The sequence below is a fragment of the Oryctolagus cuniculus genome, chromosome 2 (assembly GCF_051225735.1).
Source record: "Oryctolagus cuniculus isolate XC-2025 breed Fujian yellow rabbit chromosome 2, ASM5122573v1, whole genome shotgun sequence".
Lineage (NCBI taxonomy): Eukaryota > Metazoa > Chordata > Mammalia > Lagomorpha > Leporidae > Oryctolagus > Oryctolagus cuniculus.
This window is the reverse complement of record NC_142868.1, coordinates 83112386-83130840: the sequence shown is the minus strand read 5'-3', so window position 1 is coordinate 83130840 and position 18455 is coordinate 83112386. Positions and strand designations below refer to the sequence as shown.

The 18455-nt window shown below is 40.4% G+C and overlaps 1 protein-coding gene and 1 pseudogene across 6 annotated transcripts in view; one reads left to right on the top strand and one right to left on the bottom strand.

Moving 5' to 3' along the window:
- Positions 1-16761, top strand: part of PURG (purine rich element binding protein G) — a 39765-nt gene extending 23004 nt beyond the window's left edge. For 2 of the 6 annotated variants that reach the window (XM_051834148.3, XM_070068528.2), the window contains exon 3: positions 7644-8533. In XM_051834148.3, coding sequence (XP_051690108.3) covers positions 7644-7736 — 93 coding nt within the window. In that variant the 3' untranslated portion in view covers positions 7737-8533. Of the gene's footprint in view, positions 1-6372; positions 6584-7643; positions 8534-15598 lie in introns of those variants that run through there. The other 4 variants (XR_016230007.1, XM_051834162.3, XM_051834142.3 and 1 more) reach the window with 4 other exon arrangements.
- LOC127490432 (U6 spliceosomal RNA) lies at positions 15777-15868 on the bottom strand (annotated as a pseudogene).
- Positions 16762-18455: the final 1694 nt, after the last annotated feature.

Below are 18455 nucleotides of genomic sequence, written 5' to 3'. Positions count from 1 at the left end.
AGCTGTGGTCTTCTGCCTTCTGGCACATGGAACTCCATTTTCCTTTGACGCTGCGGATCCATTAAACCTCTCATTCTCAGAAATGTTTATGTGAAACATCGTACAACTCTCCATTCTCTTGATTGCATAAGCTTTTGTTTTTCACTCTAAAGAGGAAAAAAAAAATCTGTTAGTGTCCTTAGTTCAATTTTTACAAGGAAAATTTTATAGCTAATTATCAAGTTGTCATTTTTAGAATAATTGCTTCAATTTATATTTTATGTACTTTTTGTCTTAACAATAGCTATAGCAGTAAAGATGATGAAGCCTAGGGGTTGCAGAGCATTTTTTTAAACGGACAAACTATGTGCCTATGCTTTTGCTTTTTAATCATACCAAATTTGAAAAATGGAGTAAGAAGCCACTATGTGGTATTTTGGAAAATGGCAATTTGATCAAAAATGAGAACATTTATTTATTTATTTAACCCATACTTACTAGATTTAAATTCCTCCTAAGCATTGCTCTAGGGAAAATTTTTAATTTGTCACCTTTTCCCTCTAATCTCAGGTGGAGATAATCATAAATAGTAAAATTACGTTTTTTTTTAATTTAAGAGGAAAAGAGAGAGAGTTCCCCGTCCACTGGTTCACTCCCCAATGCCCCCAGTGGCCAGGGCTGGACTGGGCCAAAGCTGGGAGCTGGGAACTCAGTCCAGTTCTCCAACATGAGTGACAGGGACCCAACTATATGAGCCATCACCACTGCCTCCCAAGGTCTGCATTAGCAAGAAGCTGAAGTGGGGCTGCCACTGTGGCATAACAGGTTAAAGCCGCACTGCAATGCTGGCATCCCAGAGAGGCACTGGTTCAAGTCCTGGCTGCTCCACTTCAGATCCAGCTCCCTGCTCATGCATGGGAAAGCGGCAGAGGATGGCCCCAGTCCTTGGCCCCTGCACATACATGGGAGACCCAGAAGAAGCTGCTGGCTCCTAGCTTCAGCATGGCCCAGCCTGGCTGTTAAGGCCATTTGGGGAGTGAAACAGTGCATGGAGGTGCGCTCTCTTTCTCTCTCTCTCTCTCTCTCTCTCTCTAACTCTGCATTTCAAATAAATAAAGTAAGTCTTTTTTAAAAAGTGCTGAAGTCAGGAGCCAGAGCTCTGTGTTGAACCCAGGCACTGCAGTGTGGGAGTCAGGTGTCCCAACTGGAGGCCCAACGGGCTTCTTCACCACTAGGCCAAACACTTGCCTCAAATTACATATTTTAAATATCTCCGTATGACATGTGGATTTGGACCAGCATAAGCCTTTGGTGCATATGAATTGGCATAACAAGAAGAAATAAATTGGAGAAATAATTGTCCGACTTCTGATTAAAGTTTTAATTGTGTAGATGAATACTTGGCAGCACTGCTGGATGAATTCTGTCCAGAATATTACCATTTTCTTCTGAGGACCAATAGAATTTTCTCACTTACTTATTTTTAGAATTGTCAGATCATGTAATAAGGTTATTTCTGTAGGAAACTAGAATTCACTGGATATTGGAAATTGAGTGTAACCTCATTAAATCTGATGAACACATGGCCCCTAAGATTTGATGTGGTGAGGTAATGATTATAAATTAGGCCCCAACTGCTGGCATTCAAAACTGTGTTAACGTGTGATATGCCATATTTTGCACTTGATTATGTACCAAGGGCATATGACAAAATCGTGTTCTTTCCACCTGAAAGTTAGAAGTGAATTGCTCTCTTTTTTTTATTACTGATGCACAGTTCTCGGCCGGTGGTCCCCATTAGAAAATCCATGTCCCCGGTGGGTCTGAGCCATGGGTTCCACTCTAGGACATATACTCGCTATGGGACACTATGAAGGGGTTTTGGAAGTGAAGAAAGACATCAGCCAACCTCTGATGCTTCAGCAGGATGATTATGTTTAGTTGTAATGCTTTTTAATATTTTAATTCAGATATGATTTACAGAGTGAAATGCTCTGATCTTAATCCACCATTCAGTGTTGATGAATAGGGAAACATTAAACATTTCTGTCACCATAGAAACTTTTCATGTATACTCCCCTAGTTAGTGCCCCCACTCTCTCCCCATTCCAACTTCCAAAAGCAGCCATGATCTGGCTTCGCTTTTTGGGTTTGTGGGTTTTTTATGATAGAGATAAAATTTTCATCTGCTGATTCATTCCCTAAATGTCCACAGTGGGCATGGCTGAGCTTTGGATGGGGCTGAACCTTAACTGAGCCAGAAGCCAGGAACTCAATCCAGACCTTGATGTGGGTGACAGGAGCCCAGTCAGTTGGGCCATCAGTTGCTGCCTCCCAGAGTGTGCACTACAGGAAGTTTCATTTAAGAACTGGAGCTAGATATTGAATCTAGGTTCTGTGATGTGAGATGTGAGAGTCCTACCTAGTGGCTTAACCACTAGAGCAAACACCAGCCCCCATACTAATCTGATTTTTGTCACCACTGGTTAGTTTTTTGTCTATCGATCAAAAAAAAGTTAATATAAATTAACCCTTGTTTGTATTTGGCTACTTTCATTCAACCTAATAGAACTGAAATCATCAATGTTTTTGAGTTTAACAGCAGATAGTTCCTTTTTATTTTATTTATTTATTTTTGATGATACTTCTTTGTGGAAACAAGCAAGAAATAAGCAGATCTTCCCTTAAAATCTTAATGGACACATAAATACTAACAAAATCACGGCAGTAAACCATGAGTAAGAATTCGAGTGGAGAAAATAGCCCCCTACAATTAATATTAAGTGGCAGTACTCCTAACATTCAAACAGCTCCCCCACCTCAGTGAGAGATCATCTTGGGAAGCTCTGAATTGTTCTAGGAGCAGAGACAGTGGGGCAGTAGGTGAGTAACGTCAGCAGTTGTAATGGCCTCGTCTTCAAAACCTGGACCTAGATGTGATGGTTTTCTTCACTTGTGTTTGACTTCAGAACGTACGTGATGTGAGAAATAATCTCAGGTGAGCAGATACTTCTTAGAGTGTCTCCGTTATCAGAACACACTGGGAAGAAAACCCCCATTGTTTATCAATAGGGTGATGACTCAGTCGCTTTTATGCAGTCTTAAAAAGTATATAATGTGCATGTGATGAACTCAGATTAATTATTACAAAGTCACTTGGATCTGTAATCCCTAACGAAAAATGTATAAATGAAAGTGTTAAGAATAGATACCGTAAGAGCAACATCAGATTGATATTTAAAATTTTAAAGTCCTGAGAACAGAGCTTTGGCTGTTGGATCCCTGTTAATTCTCTCACAATACTAGGATATCCATTTATTTGCTGTTCTACGTATCAAAAGATAAAGAATGGAATTGGAATTTCTTTCAGATGCTTTTATAAAGCTGTTTATATACTTAAGATTGAGATTCTCAAACTGTAGGAGAAGGAAGGGAGTCCTTTCTTGATTGTCACTTAATGTTCTGAGACTAGGAACTAAACCTAATTTTAACATTTAGTTCTCTTATGTTTTTAACTGCATTTTCACCCGCAGTTAAATGCAGCACAGCACCCCAGTGTTCAGTCTGTGGCATAGTAGGACCTAGATGATCGGTCATTGAGAATTATGATCTTACATTCTCTTTCCTCTAAACGATATGATTGGGGGAGGGGCAGAGGAGTCTTGGTTTATAATGAGGCAACTCCCTAAGTTAATTTCATCATACTAACAATAAAAATATGAAGATTTAACTTTATGAACATACCATTTATTTGAAAAATGTATATTCACATAATTATTATATAGTAAAGAATATTCATTTTTCATTATTCTCCCGACTTACCTAATTCAGTAGTATGGAGAACTCCCATAGAATTGCTTATGATTTTATTTGTTCCATATATTGGTGCTTTAGTCTCTAATGTCCTCGTATTATGTTATCTCTATCCACTTCCATTTAATGTTTTTATTTAGAAAAAAAGAGCAGCATGAGAATTAATGACCCATGCATCAGACATTTTTGCTGTGCATTATAGAAAGGAGCAGTTAAGGCTAGAAATCTCAGTACTTAATGCCGTCTTCAAAACTTGGTTATTGTATATACTGTCACTTCCATGAATGAAGAGAATAATATGTAGTCAAATAGATAAAAACAAGATAACTAAACCACACACGTTTTTAAAAATGAGCAAGTGATTTTTGTGCATCATATAACAGATCATTACTAAAATTTGCCTAAACAAACTTTCATGTTTTCAAGTTTTATGGGAATGCTTTGGCTATACTTAGATTTGAATTTCACAATGACAAAGGCTCCTTAACAGTTATCTTTCTAAAAACGCACATACTATATACTTGGTTAGAAAGTTATAATTCATCATCCAGATTATATTTGGGCTAAGTTTGTGAAACTATACCATACGAGTATGAGAAAAAAAGAACTGTATATGTACTTAGATTTGAAAAGTAGAATCATATGCATTTTAGAAAACTATTTGCTAACTTATGACACTTTGGTAAAGCACTGTGTAATTACAAATGATTATGCTATTTTCTTTTTTCTTTTTTTTTGCCCTGGACTTATTTTTACAAGGCTTTAGATTGAAAACCAAACACAATCCTAAGAGTAGCATTATTTTTCTTAATTTTGTTAATTTTCTAATTATACATTTAACGTAAGCTGGTTTTTTAAGTTTTTTTTCTTTCTTTTAAATTTCACTTAAATTATACAAGTTTCATGTATTCTTATTTAGGAACATAGTGACGCTTCCTTCCCCACCCTCCCTACTGCCCACCCTCCAACCCTTCTCCTCTCTCGCATTCTCACTCTTAATTTTTACAAAGATCTGTTTTCAGTTTATTTATTGATCATATAGTTAACCCTACCCTAAGTAAAAGAGTTCAACAAATACTGTGAAAAAAAAAAAAAAAAAAAAAAAAAAACAACACTGTTCCTCAACAGAAGAGAGAGGGCTGTAAACAATCCCCAAATTAATTTAAGCTATTCTTTGCAGTGGGTTTTACCTGTCCTCCATCCTAATCTCAAAACCATTAATTTAAAAGGACATTTTAAGTTGATCCATTGGTCATCAGGAAAACATTTTAAGTATCAGAGTCATCTTTTCCCAACTTTGGCAATTTTCTGATGAAGATAACTAAATTTCTGAAAAAGAATATTCAGGCATTTTAATTCATCCTTATTGGCTATGAACAATTGAGTAGCTGATGTCTATGTGGTCATAATTTATCCTAAAATCTGGAGCTGCCAAGGCAACCAATTTGCAGCTGTACTTAAAACACACCCATGTTCCCCAAAGAGAAATGACAAGTCTTACAAGAAATAGAGTTCTGTAGGATTATGGCTACCAAATATATGTATAGTAATGTGTTACCAGTATTTTACTGTGACATACCTATGGGTAGCAGAAACAACATGTAAATGAATATAAATGCTTAACATTAAATGTTGGCATCAATACAGATTATGCATAAACTGCTGCAATAAAAGATATTCATTGTGCCTATATATGAACAATTTACCTTAGATTTCCATTGGCCTTTTTCATTTAAGACTGCACGATCATTTTAAATGTCAGACAACAATATATGAATAAATGAATGAAATGATGGCCATTTGCCATGAGATTAAATATTCTGCTGAAGTGTTTGAGGGCATTGGCTGATACATGCATGTCATAAATTAGATTGTTAACAAGCAACATGTGAGTTTTATGTACAAATCACAGAATTTAGAAATTATGCATCTTTTCTTTCTCCACAAAATGGATTCCAAATAGACAATTCAAATTTATAATTTTAATCTGCTATTAAAATTTACCATATGGATTAAAAGATTAAATAAAATAAAAACTGTGAAACAATGCTAGCTAGTAACAGAACCCCATAGACTATCAAATTTCTGAGAATGTTGGGTTTATTATAAAGCCTTAAAATATTTTAGTAAAAAATTAATTACCTACAAAAGAAGGCACTTTATTAACTTGAACTAACTATTCATCTATAGAATTTGTCTAAAAGCTTTTAAAATTCTCTTTATACTTTTATGAATTTAACTCTAGTTATGATTTTTAAAGCCACTTTCAGTATAATCTAATAAACTATTTTAATTTAACAGAAAATTGTGTTACATAATATAACCAATAAATAATGCAGGAATAAAACCCAAGAGTAAGAAAAGTATATGTGATAATGGCAAAACTGTCTTAGTCTACAGTCATTTGAAATGAAAAATGTCAAATTTGAAAGCTTTTTCAATTTTTGAACAGTTTTTATTTTTTAAATTTATTTTTGTTACCTTGTCTTGAAATGTTGATTAAAATATACGGGCAATCAAAATTATTACGCGAGCCTATCATAACTCAGCTCTGTTTCAGCTGATTTTTTTCAAATGTAGTCCTACAGCATGAAGAAATCAATGTTGTTTCTCTGCTCACATGAGCTGTGCCCGGTGAATCCGCAGACGTAAATCACCAACATGGCCGTGCTGCTGTGACTGTTTCCTCTTCAGAAAAGCAACTGCTCATTTCTACAGTGGACGGAGTTCCATAGAAAAAGCAGAGGAATTTTTTTCAAAAAAGGTCAGCCTTCTCAAGTTAAACGCTGACGTTTTAAAGATAGGCTACCTTTTAACCAAGAATGTTTTCCAACAGAAAACTATTTTAAAGTGAACAAAGCTTTGCTTTCTTTTTTGTTTGGGGGCAGCACACTTTCCAAAAAAACAGTTAAAAGAACATTTTCCCACAATTTTACTTCCCTGTAAGTCTTACTCCGTGGTGGCCAATCTTTCTCTCTCTGGTTTGAAATGTTTTACTAAATGTGAACGCAGTTTCAGAGACAGTCATCAGTCCAGGATAGAAAGGAATCGAGTTTATCAGAGGTCTGTCCTGACCAAGGAGAGACCAAAGACAAATTCCTTGTCTATTGTTTGCTTTGTTTCTTTGTTTTCTTTTTAAAATAAGATATATTAACCCAAAGGCGTGTTAATGTCATGGCATGAACAATCTTAAATGTAGAGCTACTGAGTATTTTGTGATGCTGAGTAACAGACTTTTCTCAAATCTCTGTGATGCTAAATATTTTCCTTAGAAAGTTTTGTTTAATGTTAGATTGTTGTTCCAAAAGAGTGTTGGTCCTAGTGGGATTTTTAAAAACTCAGAAAACAAATAACCGCATGTATTACAAGTATAGAAATGGTGAATTGTAAACTTACCGTATAGTACTAATTCTATTTTCAAAAATGTTTCACTGTTAAATATATACAACATAAAATTGCTGCCGCACTGTAATTGAGTACTTTTTTCCTAAACGACCCTGTTATCACTATTCCAGAATTAGAATTTGGGCAGATACATGATTGACTCATGTGTCTGCATAGATGCTTCAAGGTATATTCTTCTCTTGGTGAGTAAAAATATTTCTTCCTTGATATCAATGCATTGAGATCTGAATATACCTGTATCTATTTATTCTTATTGCACCTTTCTTATACAGTATCTTCTCATAGGCCAAAATTGGCCTAGACACAACTAAAAATTGAGGGTTTGTTACATGCTTTCTAACAGAAAGGTTTTCAATGATATTAATTATGGGTTTGTACTGTGGAAATAGTGGAACTCCCTTTAAAATTTCATCTTTGCTAAATTTAAATTAATATTTTTTCTTTAGCTCACAAATTATCCTAAATCCAGAGAGAATATCAACCCTTTTCACTGTTGCCAAACCAAGCATAAGGATGCTACAAAGACAGTTGAGGAATAAGGAATAAATCTCTCATGTTCCACTTCAGAATAAAGGCATTCGGTGAAAGGAATGAACTGAAGTTCATCATGAATGCAAGGCCTCTGTACTTGGCATTCCTGCACGGAAGGGAAGACAAGTATCAACAGCATTGGCATCATTGTCAAACTGATCTCATGTGGTACCTTCTACCACACTGGAATCCTTCTTGACTCTATCAGGATTTTGTCTTTTTTGTTTTTGTTTTTTAATTCATCCAGCCTTTCAGTTTTCAAACCACCATTTGTCAGCATTGAGGGAGAGAGACATATAGATTTGAAAATACTTTCTTAAGAGATCATGTAACTATATAACTCTGAATTTTAAAAATTGAGGGGGGAGGGATAATTTCAACCCACTCTCTCTTACAAGAATCATTTTTTAAAATCTGTAACTGCTTTAGTGTTAACAGGGTACAAGGTGTTTTTTGTCCTGTATTGTACTTAAAAGGTTCTCATTGATTGTGATTGTATTGTACTGTATGAAAAGAAATCATAAATTGCCTTGTATTGCTCAGAATAGACCATACCACATACCACTTCTGTTCTCATGTTCCAAGTTTTTTGGTGATGCATGTTAACAGTTAGGTCCTAAAATTCTGTGGTGCTAATTCTTCCATATCCGATGGTGCTTTTGTGGATGCTAACTGCACACATGCTGAACAAGGCTTGAAGTTCAAAACTTTCCTCCCTTCTTCTGTTTATATGAAGTAAAATAAAATAACTTGAATTTGTCTCAAAGTATCACTGACAATCTAATAAACTGGTTTATATGTGTAATTAGTTTGGATTCTTGTTTTTCAGAAATCATCTCGGTTCTACCAGGCCCCAGGAGTTGGTCTGTTTTGTTGTTATTTCATTTGTGCCTGAACACTTGCATTGTCCATTAGGAATTTGAGTGAAGTTCGTCTGGCTTCTCAAATCATATTTAGGGTATATTAAAAGTAGAACTGTAGATATAGAAATGAGTAAATTGAGAAAACCAAAAACTGTGTCAGTAGGGTAGCTTCCTCCATTTTGGCACTTGCATTGAAGGCAGGTATGCATGCAAGACCATTATCTCAACTCAGATGATATTGGGCCATTTCTGCCCATCTTCACAAAAGGTACTTCCCAGAATTCAGGGAAAGTGGAATTAAAATATAAATTTATTTTGATGCAGAAAATTTGAAATCCACTCATAATGTTGTGTTTTTTTTTTTTAAGATTTTTTTATTTGAGAGGCAGAGCTACAGAGAGGCTGATGGGGAGAGAGAGAGAGAGGTCTTCCATCTGCTGGTTCACTCCCCAGATGGCTGCAACAACTGGAGGTGAGGAAATCTGAAGCCAGGAGCTTCTTCCTGCTCTCCCACATGAGTGCAGAGGCCCAGGGACATGGGTCATCTCCTACTGTTTTCCCAGGCCGCAGCAGAGAGCTGGATCAGAAGTAGAGCAGCTGGGTCTCAAACCTGTGCCCATAGGGGATGCTGGCACTGCAGGCGGCGGCTTTACCCACTGCACCACAGCGCCAGCCACCACTCATAGTTTTTTAAAGATACAAATTTTGGGGAACTTTGAGAATCCCTCATACTTAAGGTAAAAGTGTTACCCTTTATATATAAAAGTAAAGCCCCCCGCCCCCAACCCACCAAATCAAACTGTAGTTTTCCAGGACATACTGACATCAGATGCCAGAATGCCAGAGCAGAAAAACTCCTGGCAATGGTTGATTGGATTCTTCGTTTGTCGTCTATACTGAAAATCACAGAGTAGGACAAGTGAACTGCTGCTAGTTTCATGACAGCAAAGGACTGTTTATGCTGAGTGATAAATTCAGTGTTAAGACAGTGAGCATATTTGCATTCCAGCCTTGTCATTCTGCCTAACCCATGGGTAACATCACATTTTAAAAAGAAATGAGGGGCCGGCGCTGTGGCACAGTGGGTTAAACCCTGGCCTGAAGCACCAGCATCCCATATGGGTGCCAGTTCTAGTCCTGGCTGCTCCACCACTCATAGGTAGCTGCTCCACCTCCGATCCAGCTCTCTGCTATGGCCTGGGAAAGCAGTGGAAGACAGCCCAAGTCTTTGGGCCCCTGTACCCACGTGGGAGACCCGGAAGAAGCTCGTGGCTCCTGGCTTCGGATTAGCACAGCTCCAGCCATTGTGGCCAACTGGGGAGTAAACCAGTGGATGGAAGACCTCTCTCTCTCTCTCTCTCTGCCTCTCCTCTCTCTGTAACTCTGACTTTCAAATATATAAATAAATCTTTTAAAAAAATAAAAAGAAATAAAAAATCAAAACAAATGTATTGAAGTGCCTCAGGCCACGATCAGCAACCCTAAATAGAAGATGACCAAATATGTCAATCTAATCCAGAGGGTCAGATGGCTGAAATGACGTTTCCATGCTACTGTGGTCCTTTTATACAAAGAGTCTGAAGCACATTCATTTTGTCTCAAATTGTGTCTGGCTTGTAACATCACAAAATGGAAGTTTAGAGAATAACACCAATGTGAACACTAAGCTTGCTTCTCTGTATTTTGGAAAAAATGCCATATTTATGAAACCACAGCTTTTCCCCAAAGATATACCCACCATGTAATTTTGTAACTCCTTTTACAGCATTCCATTTCATGAAAGCTGGTAAATAACAAATGTACGACAAAACAATTCCACCATGTCTTTAGTGAAAAAGAGACAATGAATTTTTGCATTGTTTTGTTTTTATTTCTGCTGGAGAGAGAGAAAGCTCTCATCCAGTGGTCCAGGTAGGAACCCAATTACTTAAGCCATCACCTGCTGCTTCCCTCTGTATAGATTAGCAAGAAGCTGGAATCAGGAGCAAAACCAAGACACCAACTGAGACACTTTGAAAGGAGTTGCAGGCAACCCAACTGGCCTCTTAAGCTGCTAGACAAACTCCCACCCCATGAATGTTTAAATTATTTTTAGGAGTTGGTGTTGTGGCACAGTAGATTGAGTCACTGCTTGCCCCAGCAGCATTTAATATCAGACTACATATTCAAGTCCCAGCAGCTCCGTTTTCTGTCCAGCTTCCTACTAATGCACCTGGGAAGACAGAAGATGATGAACAAACTACTTGGGCCCCTACCACCAATGTGGGAAACCCAGTGGAGTTCCTGGCTCTTGACTTCAGCCTGGCCCAGACCTGGCTGTTGTGAGTCAACCAGAAGATGGAAGATCTCTCTTTTTCTGTCTCCGTCTTGCTCTCTTTCTCATTCTGCTTTTCAAATAAAATAAGTAAATACATCATTTTTTTAAAAAGAATCATTATTGTGGCTATACCATGCTTGTTAATCAAAAGAAAAATTAATTCTAATTTTATAAAAAGAAAAGAGAATAAATGAGTTAATTTGAGAAAAGTCTTTTTAATGTACATGACAGGATCTCTTAATTTTACCCCCACATTCAATCAGATTTCTCTGTTAATGTTCACTGTAGTGTTTTTCACACCTAAAAAAATTCTCAAATTTTTATCAATTTTTTTGCAGTTGAAATGATTTATAAAACTCATCAGCCTTATAAAATGAGTACATTTTGTAAGTTTGGTTCATTTATGAAAATAATATAGTCCTCCTGTCTTTACATGAACTCAGGATTTTAAGTTTTCTGAAAGTTACATCCTCCTTCACAGTTTCTTCATCACTATGTTGGTAAGTTGTCTGTTCTAGTCTTAAAACAGTAAATTCCTTTAGAGATCTTGTACTCAAGATGTCCTTTCTAAATCCTTGTAAAAACATTTCCCATTGAGGAAAGTGTTGAAATAAATTTCCTAATTCCTTAAAAACGTAACTTTACTTATCTTAGGAACTAATTTTTCCAATTAGGAATTGCTTTGAGTTTGAAAATGGGCGATAATAATAATCTTGATATTTTTAAGAAACAAGAGCCAATCTATAACCTCAGTCATTTCAGATTTATCTTCTTGGTTCTTATTTTAAAACCGTTGAAGTAGGTGCCTACTGGTTCACACTGGGATTAGAGTTACTTTTCTAATCGCCTACTTTATCTCGGGGGAGGGGTGAGTTAGGTTGCTGAAAAGACTAAGAAAATAACTGAACATTAACACAAAAATAAATGAGGTAGTTCATAGGACTGGATGCATCATACAATGCAGTGAACTCAGCAGTACACACGCTTCCAGTTTGCTCTCTTATATTCTGTGACTGGAAGGTTAAGCTTACACTTTTTACAAAGCACGTTTGCTGTTCTAAAAGACTTAACAAAAATTTGGCTCATGAAGATAAAAGGACTCTGAATGAAAAGGTTGGCCCTCAATTTTGTGTGTTTAGAAACTCAGTTTTGTTGGTTCATTCTGAGTGAATTCACAAGAGATTCCTTTTAAACAAGGTCATAAAGAAATATCTTGGATGCCAGATATCCAATGGAGAAAGCAATTAATTTACAACAAAAAAAATCAAATGTTGCTCCTAGGAAGCAGGATTGGAAATTGGAAAGAAGCTGTGCATGAGAAGTGGACTTTGAATTTTGCTTGTACTGTTTTAATTATTACTTTGTGATAAGCATGTATTATTTTTATAATTTTTGAATGACTTTTTAAAGGAAGGAAATAGATGCTAGGCAGACTAGAATACCTACATCAACTGGTCAGCACATTGTCTTGCCAGTAGGAAAATCCACTTCTTTTTTAAGATTTTTTTTTTTTTTTTTTGAAAGAGTTACAGAGGGAGGGACAGGGAAGAGACAGAGAGCGAGCTTCCAGCCACTGGTTCATTCCCCAGATGGCTGCAACAGCCAGGGCTGAGCTATGCCAAGGCCAGGAGCCAGGAGCTTCATCCAGGTCTCCCATGTGGGTCACAGGGGCCTGAGCACTTGGCCTATTTCCTGTTTTTCCCAGGCCATTAACAGGAAGCCGGATCAGAAGTGGAGCAGCTGGGACACTAACCATATGGGATGCCTGGCATTGCAGGCGGCAGTTTGACCTGAAAAATCTGCTTCCAAACATAATTAATGTCAGAATAGTGCTTGGCAAGGATAAAATCAGATAAAGGGAAATGCATTTTCTTCATTAGTTACGTCATGTTATGATGTACTCCATGATTCAGACCTGCAACGAAACAGGAATAATCACATCAGCTCAGTGTATAGTCACCCAAGCCAGAGATGGAAACCCCTAACAAACGCCTGTGCTTTGGAATCTTTCTCCTAGATTCCATAGGACTCAGCATCTTTCCATGTGAGAATGTTTATTGTTTATATAATTTAATTAAGCCATGTGTTATAATTTTAATGTGTTAGAGAGCTACCATCCATTGATTAACCTCCCCAAATGCCAGCAAAGGCCCCCAGCTGGAGCCAAAGTCCTCTAGAAACCATGTGGACAGCAGGAACCTGCTTACTTGAGCCATCATTGCCTCTTTCCAGGGTCTGCATTAGCAGGAATCTGGAACTGGGAGCTGGAGGTGGATATTGAACCCATGTACTCTGGTGTGAGATGTCAGCATCAGAACTAGTATCTTAGTCAAAAGGCCAAAATCTCACCCCCACATATTTCTTACATTTAGTATTACTATAGGATCCCCAATGGTATATACTATTTTATAATTATCATTCATCATTAAGCATTATCATTAACACATATTGTTATATAATCATTCTTTTTTACAACTATTCTTTAATCATTCACTATCATTATGAGTATCATTCATCATTAACAAACAATAGCTGTCTGACCATGACCTTTCTTGATAGCAGTTTGAGGAACATCCCAATTCAACAACAGTAACTAACAACACCAAGCTCCCTCCTCCTGCCGTCATGGCAACCTTACTAATAGACCACGCATTCTTTACAATGACCAGATCCAGCTCTAGAATCTTTTTCAACTCAGCATTCTTGTGGCAGCCACTACCAGTTGACTACTCTTAGCATACAAGTTCCCCCCCACCCCAATTTTGCCATTCTGCCTTAGATGCCCACCAGCGCATATACAGACCATCTGTGTTAGTCTGAGTCCTTTAAGAACCACTTGCCAAGATGAGATCACGGTCTTACCACCTATTTTTAAATGTGCAAGGGACTTATTAGAGAAAATGCCAGTGAAAGAACAAGGAAAAGGAGCCAGAGGAGGAGACAGCAGATGATAATGCAGGTCTTTGTGAATGAAAGGGGGGATCTAGGGCGGGGCAGAAGAAGGGAGCACAGAAGTAATGTCTTAGACCACAGTGCAGGCCTAAGCAGGCGTCAGCCAGGCCTGTGGGGAGTCCGTGAGCCAAAATCGCTCTTGAGAAGTCAGCATCTTGCAGGTACCAGGTCTGCTTAGTATCCCTGCTGCACTGAGCTACTGGCTGGGAGCAGCTTAGAGGAAGCCACCCTCAGTGCAAACATGGTGATGGACTTCAGAGCACAGCAGGCTGGTCTGTGGGCCAATTAAGTGAAAGTATAGATGTGTGCAAGGCAAAAACTGGAGCCTGTGGTGGCCGTGAAAATCCATCTCCAGTTTCTCACCGTAGGGAGCATGCTCTCATCCTGTGAGGTCAGTTGGCCTCTAGATGGTGTGGTGCTTGTGTTGTAGGCCTGTGCCCTCCACCTACGTTGTGAAGTGGATGGGACCCCTCGTTGGATGCATCTGCTCTGAGCAGTCTCTGTTCTGGTGGCCAGGGGCAGTATGATTCATGTTCAAGTCATTTGGTCTACTTGGTTGTTCACCGCCTCTTCCATGGTGGATGTTAATATGTGACACAAAGCTCTTCACAATTTCTGCCCACTCCCAAATGTCCACCCACAAGCCTCTATCCCAGACCTCTCTGTCCCAATCTTCCAGTTCTTCCAGGTTCCTGACCAGACAGCCAGGCCACTGCCCAAGAACTGTCTACATCTGACCCCAGGCCATTTCTTCCATACAAAGTGGGTGACCCGTTAGGAAGATTTTCCTTCACCACTGCCTTTCAAAGCCATCACACCCATTTTCAGCTTGCTGAGCCACCCCATCCATACTGAGCCACCCCATTAACCAAGCTCGGGCTTTTCCTTATCCTTCAGCTGGGTGGACAAGGACCCACCTATGGCAGAGTGTGAGTTGCAAGAGGGCTGCTGGTGCATCGTTTGATAAAGATGAGAAAGTTTGGGCTGCCAGTTCATGCAGCACATTCCCAGTCTCTGGTCCTGCCCAGGCCTGATCTTGGATGTTCGAAGATCCTATCATGAACTATACAGGGTCTGTCCAACAGTACAGGGTTCAAGAGATCCCAAATCATAGTGGGTAGTTTGATACTCATGGTCCATAACCATCATCTCTGCCAGGGACTAGTAATATGCCCACAGCTATTTCTCAAAACGTGTATACTTCTCTGCAGCGGTTGTCAGTCTCTTACTCTACAGTTCCGGTAGCTGCATTGTGATTCAGTCCCTGGTGCTTGCCATAAGCGCTAGCTTTTCCCACTGCATCATTCCCCTACACAGACACTTCCAAAGCCATAGGGTCTGCCTGATGGTATGGGCCTAGCTCATGGGTTGTTACACATGCTGTGAGCCCTGCTCAGGTTGGCAGTTACCTTTGTCACACAGTACATGCGCCAGGGCAACGTTCGTATCTGTGGAAACAGCTGGGGATCTCTGTAATTCTATGTGTTCTACTCTCTGTTCAACTGTTTCTGTTCTCTCCCAACACTGCAAAAAGTAAGGGCTTCTTTGAAAGCCACCAGAGAGAGCCTCCGCCTTGCACACTTGGCCATTACCAGTTTAACTGCTCTCATTATCCCTCTGCTGGCATCAATACAGCTTAGCAGTAGTCAGCCAACTCCGCTGTCTTTGAGGACATTTTTCTCTCAATAGCTTTAAATGCACCAAGCCTCACATGGGCAACGTCTTTCTTTTCCACCAGGACATTTTCCCAGGTCACCCTCAGCGAGACCTTTAGCATTTGATGCAACACCGCATGCTTCTCCATGCCCCCCTCTCAACTAAGGTAAGCATCCTCCTTGCTGCCTAGGTGGTGAGAGGGTCAGTCCCAAATCACAATCTTACCACCTATTTTCTTGGTCATGTCTTTTTTTATTAATTAAAATGGGGACTATGTCATGAATTTCTATGTCATCCTTGCTCAGGGGCCGTGATAATCTTCCTTGTTTGTGCTGTTGAAACGAACACTTAATCATTCTTACTACTTTGGTTAGTCCAGGTCATCTGAGACGCAAAAGCCAAGATAGGATTAGATGCGTAAGAGATTTATTGAGTCAAATGCTGGTGAGGGGAAAGGGGGAACTAGAGGATGCTGGGAGAGACATCGTGTTGTGGCACTGGTCTGACGTCTGGGAAGAAGAAAAGAAAGATGTTAGCCTGTAGTTTTGTTTTGAGAAAGTTGCATCTGGGTCTACAGCATCCTCAAGCCAAAGGTGTCCTTCAGAGGAGGCAGAAATGGGCCTGCCTTGGCATCCTGCCATGGGCAGCCAGTGGGGACAGGAGGGAGAAGTGGGCCTTGGCCTGAGTGCAGTGAGAGAAGCCAGACACAGCAGTTGGGGCCTCTGGCTACTTACCCTCCCTGGACATTCTCATGGCTGCCAGGTCACTGCCTAGTGGATGTGGTGTTAATGCTTATTTTGCTCTGTTGGACATGGGCGGATAATTCAGATCCTTCTACTCAATACTGGGGGAAAGAATCATCCTAATTAGAGTCTGAACTGAACGTAAGTAATCAAAGGAATAATAAGGTAGTGAGGGGGCAGGCCTTCGGCCTTGTGGTTACACTGTCAGTTCAGATACCCGCATTCCATATTGGAGTACCCGAGTTTGACTCCTTGGTATAGCTTCCTGCTAATGTAGACCCTGGAAGGCAGCAGTGTATAACTCAAGTAGTTGGGTCCCTGCTACCCAAGTGGGAGACCTGGACTTAGCCCCCAGATTCCTGGCTTTGGCCCCAGCTCAGTCCTGGTTGAGTGAACCAGTAGTTGAGCATTCTCAACTTGCCTCTGCCCCAGTCTCTAAGATAAATAAGTAAATTTTAAAAATAAATGAGATCAATAGACAAACTTGTATTACAAAAAAAAAGTCAAATACTTTAAAACTCTAAAAAAAATTTCAGGAGCCTCATCCACCTGTCTGTGTGGCCCCTGGTGCAGGAGTGGTGGTGGCTCTATTCGTGCCACAACTCTCTGCTCGCTTTCAGAGTTCACCAGTCAGGCATAATTCTTGCCTAGTTCTTGGGAGCAAGATAGCAAGATGATAATGGCTGAATCACTGTGGACACAATGTCTGGTGGTGTCAGAGGCATGAAGGGATTGCTGTATGAAACAACAGTTCTTTATCTGGATGGAGCACCCATTTCCAATGCCATAGGAACCCCTGATGCCAGACACTTCTCCCCAAACCTAACGGTTGGGAAGAACCACTGCCCAAAGGTTTATTTTGGTTACTGGTCACTGGACAGATCCCATCTGTGGAACAGGTACCTTGGCTCTCAAAAGAGTGGACAAAGAGGGCAGCCCTGGCTTATCACGTGATCACCATGCTGGATGACTTTTCCACCAGTTTATACCCCATGGTTTTGCTCAATGTAGCCATTACAACCCTGTACTGTTAAAATAACTTTGCTCAAGGGCCGGCACTGTGGCTCAATAGGCTAATCCTCTGCCTTGCAGCGCCAGCACACCAGGTTCTAGTCCCGGTCGGGGCGCCGGATTCTGTCCCGGTTGCCCCTCTTCCAGGCCAGCTCTCTGCTGTGGCCAGGGAGTGCAGTGGAGGATGGCCCAAGTGCTTGGGCCCTGCACCCCATGGGAGACCAGGAGAAGCACCTGGCTCCTGCCATCGGATCAGCGCAGTGCACCAGCTGCAGCACGCCAGCTGCGGCGGCCATTGGAGGGTGAACCAACGGCAAAGGAAGACCTTTCTCTCTGTCTCTCTCTCACTGTCCACTCTGCCTGTCAAAAAACATTTAAATAAATAAATAATAACTTTGCTCAGGCATGTGCAGAGGGCCTCAAATGAGCCAAGTTCTGGGAATTGATTTATGAAGCCTGCATGGATCTGATCGCAAAGCCAGCCTGCGTTGCAGCAAAGATCGACCAGAATCTCCACCCGGAGAGCAGCAGTATTATAGCCATTGACTCCAGACTGCACTGATCCCACACTTTCACCCACATGTTAGGCTCTGCTGATGCTGGGCCCACTGAACTCATGAGCACACGCCTCACCATCCGCAGTGGCAGCAGGGCAGTAGTGTAAGGGTCCATCTCAACCACTTGCCAGGCAGTGCCCTTGCAATCTAGCAGGTCCTTTGCGGCAGCTGTGCACAGGGTGTCAGGGACTCCACAGAGACTAGAAAATCAGAAAGTGCTAGTTTGGCTCAGAAGTAAATTAGCAAAGATGTGTCAGATGAGCAGTTAGGAGACTATATCTGGAACACATTCATTGCATGACAGGTTGCCCCAGACCATGGCTGTGCAGTACCAAGAAAGCCTGTTTGGGGCTGGCATTGTGACACAGCAGGGTAAGCCAGAGTTTGCAACACTGGCATCCCAAACTGGAGTGCCAGGTCAAGTGTCCCTGCTCCACTTTTGATCCAGCCCCCTACCAATGCCTCCTAGGAAGGCAGTGGATGATAGCCCAAGTACTTGGGCTCCTGCCAACCACAGGAGAGTCTGGGATAGAGTTCCTGATTCCTCCCTTGGGCTTGGTCCAGCCTAGGCCATTGTAGACATTTGGGGAGTGAACCACTAAATGAAAGACATTCTGCCTCTCTCTCT